The sequence below is a fragment of the Benincasa hispida genome, chromosome 5, assembly GCF_009727055.1.
Source record: "Benincasa hispida cultivar B227 chromosome 5, ASM972705v1, whole genome shotgun sequence".
Taxonomy (NCBI): domain Eukaryota; kingdom Viridiplantae; phylum Streptophyta; class Magnoliopsida; order Cucurbitales; family Cucurbitaceae; genus Benincasa; species Benincasa hispida.
The window spans coordinates 28,329,754-28,337,162 of NC_052353.1; the positions used below are offsets into that span (position 1 = coordinate 28,329,754).

Consider the following 7,409-nt stretch of genomic DNA (forward strand, 5'->3'; position numbering starts at 1 on the left):
ACATTTACCAATATAACAATCGATTTGTCTACCGATCATAATTATCCAAACAAAAATTGAGAAAGATAAAACTAGAAAAGCAAACAGAAAAAATTAAGAATATTGCCAAATTGGGAGGCTTAGGGAAAAAATTTCCTAGAGAGAGCCAAAAACATTCTAGAAGACTTAATTTCCTTTTTTCTGTCTTATTTAAAAGAAATTTGAAAAGAAAAAGAAAAGTGTGGTTTACTTTTGTTTAAAGCTAATAGGTTTGTACATGCAAGTTAACATGTGTAATGTTCTAAGGCCAAATTTTAAAATGATTAGATACTTTTTCTTTTTAGATCTAACCTCTAGGAAAAGATTTGAACCAATTGATCTTTTAACTTAAAATATAATGTCCAACTATAATTGACATGACTTTTCGCTTTAAATGATATCTCTGTTCGTTTATCTAGTAAAAAAAACTCACAGTAACTAGACTATTTTGCACCTTATTTATATCAATAAATAGTGTATGTATATTAGCACATATCAACTAAATCTTAATATCTTGTAGATATAACTGTCAAAATGAGCATAATTCAATTGATATAAAGAATATATTATCAATTTTGAAGTCAAATATTCAATCCTACTTTCTATATATACATATACACATATATATATTCGTAGGGTAACTAAGGATGGTCAAACTAACAATATAATCTTAAAAATTTCTAATCTCGAAGTAAATAATACAGACTATATGTTAGTTGAGTTAGGATTATCGAAGCATTTTTAACTTTTATTTATACGAAAAGAAATCTTCTAAATTCCAATTTACTTCATTTTAAAAGAGAGTAAATTATGAAATTAAAGTGGACATTTTGGTTGGCAAGTGGATGTTGTAATGGTGCTATTACGTGGAGTGATGAGCCGTACGTGGAAGAGCAAATTCAATGTATGCCATGTTTAAAAATATGTAGTATACTTTGGTGTCTTGTTCATAAATTTATGTCATTATTCAACAATGAAAAAAAGGGTCAACCTAAAACTTGATTAAACTTAAATTTAAGATACTATCTTGTGGCAATTTGTAAGGTGTAAAGAATCTTAAATTCTCCAAAGCCATCATTATAAACAACAACAATATATAGACAATGAAGAAAAAAATAAAAACCAAATTTACCATGGGCTACATTGCTGATTCTATAAGCATGCAATAATATATCACAAGATTACAATTAGAGTATTATTTCCTTTAATTAAGGTTGGATATTTAATCACAATTAATTTTTTTTTTCTCTAAAGATATTGTATTAAAATAGGATGAAGGAATCGAATCTTTGACCTCTCGATAGTACGAGCGCCATACAAATTGAGTTATGTTTATATTGGCACAATTAATTTTTGATAAAGAACTAAAAGCATTAAGTATACAAATAGATGAATGAATTGTTGCGTTATTTCAAATAGTCTACTAGTTAATTCGAGAACAATATATCAAATATTAAAAATAGTGTATAAACAAAAATTTATCTTCTAAAAACTAACGAGAAAACTACTAAATTAAAAAGGAAAAGAAAAAACTATATAAGATCTATGTCACACATTCATTTTCGTTGTGAATTCTGCGATCCTGTGAGTCGTGAATACTTCTTTGGTTCTCAAGAATACTCTCGAAATCTTCTGAATTGAACATAATCAAGTTGGAAATCTCCAATTAATCTCTTTTTTGAAACGATGATGAGATGTCTTGTTGTTATAGTGATTTAATCTAATGCCCATTCAATTTATATTAGGAAACCATAATCCAATTAAGAAGGTTTTTGTTTCCACATATTTTTTTTTCTCTTACCATTAATTCTTCAATTCTTTCGGTTCTTCAATTCTTTTCAAATGGTTTTATTTTCTTGATAAAACTTCATTTAGCTCTAATGATTCAGTTTCTACGCAATAACCATATATATATATATACAAATCCCCACTTACATATGTACTTCAACTTAAAGAAAAAAATGTTCAAATATATGTGCTTAACCTTTTACAAGGTAGAGAATGAATTGTCTCTAGAATATTTCTCAAAACAAAGTTCTTAATTTGTGAACATGATATCTATAATTAATGCCTTTTATATGAAAATAAAAGATTAAAATCTAGGTGAAAGGCAAACTTCCTTCGTGTCGAGACACTAATCATATAGAAATATATTGTCTTAGTGACGCTATATTATTTGGAATTGGGATCTAATGTTCATTGAACTTACCTTAAGAACATTTAAAGGGATGTTATTTAGTCTCTATACATAAAAAAATTTCGATAATAAAGATCTTTGTTCCTTTTCGCGTGAATTTTCTTAATGTTTTTTCAATTAAACCTTTATGCCATAAAAAAAAATTCTAAATCAATTGGAAACCAAAGATGTCACACTTTTTTTAGTTTAATGATAATAATTTGTTAAAGAAAATTGAAGGTTTTGTTCTTTTTTTTTAGTACTTACCACAATATGTGGCAAGGCCAAGAAACTTAAATCTCCGACGTCGTATCGAGATCATAGGTCTTATATATAAGTAGCATAAATAATAAATACAATATTAAAATTTTAAAAACCTATGATAAATTTAATAAACTAATAAAATTAGGCATAAACTTTTAAAAAGTTAGAAAAAAACCAAAAGTTGCCCTTTGAATTTCATTGTTGTACTAAAAAAAGTAAAATTGATTTTCGTGTTTTCTAACAAAAATCAATGCATTGCTCATGAAACATATTCTGATGTTGCTTTTGTTAATCAAAATCGCTTCTCTTCCTTTAAAGAGTCTCATGTCTTTCGGAATTCTATTTTTCCTTTGTGATTGTTGAATGTTGTTAACTCTGACATAGAACATTGTTGATTCTTGGTGGGCTCTTTTGGCCCCTCTTTCCTTATAATATTCTCTTTTTTTAAAAAAAAATAATATTTCTTTATCTAAGAGAAACAAGAAGCCATCAAAGATTACAATACAGAGGACACCTCCAAACTTTCTATGCAATATTAATTAGCAAGAGGGAAAATGAGAACACCAAAATAGAGAAGCATCTCCCTCGGCCACAACTTGGATAAAAATTAATAAATAAATAAGGTCCTCTTTGGTAACCATTTTACTTTTGATTTTTGTTTTTGAAAATTAAGTCTATGAACACTACTTCCACTTCTAAATTTCTTTCTTTGTTATCTATTTTTTACTAATGGTTTAAAAAAAATCAAGCCAAAATTTGAGAGCTAAAAAAATAGCTTTCAAAAAATTGTTTTGATTCTTGGAATTTGGCTAAGAGTTCAATTCAACCCTTGTACTTAAGAAAGATGCAAATCATGGTAAGAGATATGGATAAAATAAACTTAATTCTAAAAAAAAAATAATAAAAAAAATCAAATGATTACCAAACAGTGCCTAAATAATCTCATTATTAGCATCATACATATGTAATCCAATCAAAAGTTGGACACATTGTTCAAGGAGGGTCATAATAACAAAGGTGACAATTTTGCACCTTTTGAAGGAGGAAAAATTTCCTAATAGTCTATGCATAATTTTACAAACTACCCCTACTTATTGTATATCACAAGGTGAGTCACACAGGTATTAATGTGGGATCTATAAATATTTATGAAGGTAAATTTATAGTGTGAGCAGAGAGAGCATGATACCTTCCATTGTACTAGAAAAAATTCCTTTAAATGAAAAGAGGTTACAAAAGTATTTCAAATTTGTATTTAAAGACTATTACATCATGCCAACGAGATTTTCACATCTTATTAAAGGTGGGTACAAAATATTTTTGAAAAAAATTTGAACATATATTTAGTGCGTGAAATTGTTTATCCTCAACCAATGTATGTTTATAATTGATGCAGGTTAAATTGCAAGTTTAGTTCTTGAACTTTTATATTTGTGTCTAATAGGTTTTTTTACTATAACAAAAGTATCTAATAGTACTCATGAGTTTTCAATTTTGTGTCCACTAGCCTCTATGAACTTTAAAAAACTGGTAGTTACAAATATAGCAATCGGGACTAAAGATTTTGCATATATAGTATAATGCAAAAGAATTTGCACATATAACAAATTTTAGATTCAACTCTCGGAGTCTATCAATGATAGACTCTATTACTGATAGTCTGATAGGTATAGCAAAATCTATCAATGATAGACTCTATTACTGATAGTCTGATAGGAGACTATCAGTAATAGAGTCTATCATTGATAGATTTTGCTATATTTTGTAATTTTTTATAAATGTTGCTATACACTTAATTATTAGCCCTAAAGGTGTTGTCCATTTCAAATATATTTTACATATAATGCATCAAATAAATAAATTGCATGTTTAGAGTTTTTTCAACTTTTCTATTTGGATCTCTAATTTAATAAGTATGTAATAAATTCTTAAAATTCTAATTTTATATTTAATAGGTTTCAATTTTAAGGGTAATAGAAAGCATTAATTTTGTGTCTATAATAAATGGGTCCTTGAACTTCCAACAGGTTCTTACTCTTTGATTTTTTTTATTTAAAAAAGTTGGTGAATTTATTAAATAAAAGGGTAATTGTACCAGATAGTACATTGTAAATATAACAAAATCTATTAGTAATAAACTCTATTGCTGATGGACTTCTACCAATGATATGACTATCATTGATAGACCTCCACTAATGATATGCTCTATCATTAATAGATTTCAGAAGCAAAATCTAAATTTTACTGTATCTGAAAATTCTTTTATATTGTGTTATATCTGCAAATACTTTGAATCTAATGACTATATTTGTAATTACCTCAATATAATTAACTCAAATCGATAAAAACAAACCATTTAGTTCAACTACCATAAAACATTTACTATCAATCTTAAAATTAGAGGTTGTTTAACTTTCTCCTTCCCCTCAAATTGTTAAAAAAAATATATAAAAAAATTAGGACAAATTGAAAATCCAATCTCGATAGGTTGAAAATCCTTATGATTCTAAATAAAAATATAGTCTCTATAATTTGATAAAATCTTCATATATAACCTCAATCGTATGAACTAAATTATAGAGATCAAATTTGTAATTTAATCGAGAATGGAACCATTTTTTTTTAGAGGTAGTAAGAGTAGAAGGAAAAGAAACATCTAGAAGGTATTGAAAAACAGCTGCATATATGGTTGGTTTTATAAAAGAAACAATCCAAAATTAGAGTCTGTCTGTCTGTCTCTCTCTATTTATTGACCACAAATACAATTAAAATGGCCTCGATAGTTACCATGCATTCAAAAACGCGTCAATAGTCCCCTGAATTAGCCGTCGTTTTCCCAGCCCACCAATTTTCCAAATCCACAATTTTCTTATCAAAATACAAAAAACAATGGGTTAAAAATACCATTTTCCATCCTCTATTCTGAGGTTTTTTTATATTATTAATAATTTTCAAATTTAATCTCTTATAAATGATATAATATTAAATTTATCTTTGATATCAAATCAGTAGTCCAGAAGCGAGACTATAATACCTAAATAGTTATTCCGTCTAGAATAAAATTAGTTAATTCTCTTATTGTCAATTGATTTTGAAATGGAACATCATATTATCTAATATGGTAATTGACTAAACAATGATAATAATAACTTTTTAATATCAATTTAAGATTTTTTTTAACAAACCACTAAAATTGTATTTTAACCAAAACAATTTATATTCCACTTCTGTACAAAAAGCGCACATATATATATATGTTAAACCTTCTCCTTCCTTCTCCATCTTCCCTTTTAAAACCAAACCAAACTAAAAACTATGTTCGCTTCACCAAATTCCTCTTCAAACTCACTTGCTTTATTCTTTCCCTCCAAGACCATCACCACCGCTCCTCCCACGGCGATGGCGGCCTGCCGCTTCTCCTGTAAAGCTGCTGCTGTCGCCGCCGCCCCGAAAGAGAGAGATTATTACAAGTTGCTCTCAGTGAGTGGTGGTTGCAATGCAAGTAATGAAGAAATCAAGAAGGCTTATAGAGCCATGGCTTTGCAGTATCATCCTGATCTTGTTTGTGATCCTTTGCTCAAAGAACAATCCACTAGAATATTTGTTCAGCTCAATGCAGCTTACAAGACGCTCTCTGATCCTGTTCTTAGAAGACAATATGATGCCTCTCTCATGGGTTTCAATAATAATGGTTTTTCTAATGGGAGAAGAGGCTTTCAAGCGGACACAACCGTATGGCAAAGGCAGCTTCTTGAGCTCAAACGCCGGTCCGCTCTACGGAGAGATCGGTCGGCAAAGGCGTCGTGGGGGGCGACAATGCAGGCTCGAAGTTTTTAGCCATTGTCGAGTTTAAGCTTTTAGGTTTAACGGTGATCGATATATTCTTTCATACCTAAGGTTAACGTTAGTAATTTTCTTTGTTGGATATTCTATTTTATATGTGAAGTTTTTTTTCTCTCAAACTTTTGAGTCAATTAATAATTTAACAATTCTATTAAAATTAAGTAATGTAACCTGACTTAAATAATTTTACTCTATATTGAATTAGATAGAATAAAAAATAAGAGAATAACTAAACTTAATCGATGTACGTTGTTCTAATAAATTGACTATTTTAACAACAATTTAACGATCAAAGAAAGACGCCATCTACTCAACTAAGCACACTATAACTTTAAATTCTCTCAATCACTTGGATATAGGAAAATTGAATATGATATTTAGTATATGAGATATTATAACACCCTTACATCTTATTTTTAAATTACTTCTCTTTGAATCTTATTAAGTCCAATAAAAGTGTTACTACACTAGGTATTTACTTGATAAAATTTCATTCTCCATAAAAGACCATGGTCCATTTAATTGTATTGTAGGATCAATTTAATCAATCCATTAAAATTGTTCATGTTGTCCATGTTTTTTCAGTATAAAAAGTACATTAAATAAATATTCTAACAAACTTTCTACTTGGGCTAAATATAATTAATTCTAAGAAAATATATTATTCATACTTTGGTGTGCTAACTATTAGCCTATTTATCAAAAACTTTCCTTTTTTAAGGCCAAACCCATCCATTTCTTTTAATAGTTAAGGACCAAGGAAGGTTCCCTGTGTTATTTATTTAGCTTAACCTTCTCTAATCACATTTAATGACATAGATCAAGTATGAAAGATGAGTACCTTACACATCAATATTTAATTGGGAAAACTTTAATGAGACTCAAATAAATGAATACATTGTCATATATATTTATAACCAAAGCTCAAAAACAAAAACTGCATTACATCTTTATTATCCATATAATATAAACTTGTAAGTATGTGTACAAGAACATAAAATATGAGTATACTATAGGAAAGTCATCCACTTAATGAAGATATCATCAACGATTGCACCATTACCCATCCATATGAGTCGTATGCTCTAGAAGAACTTTGCAGCCATAA

General features: G+C 28.4%; 1 protein-coding gene across 1 annotated transcript; it reads left to right on the forward strand.

Annotated features, from left to right (window-relative positions):
* The first annotated feature begins 5,743 nt into the window (after positions 1-5,743).
* Positions 5,744-6,420, forward strand: LOC120078523 (dnaJ homolog subfamily A member 3, mitochondrial-like). The gene has a single exon (XM_039032795.1). It carries the CDS (start codon positions 5,774-5,776, stop codon positions 6,293-6,295), a length of 522 nt encoding a protein of 173 aa, XP_038888723.1. The 5' UTR covers positions 5,744-5,773; the 3' UTR covers positions 6,296-6,420.
* The last annotated feature ends 989 nt before the right edge of the window (positions 6,421-7,409 follow it).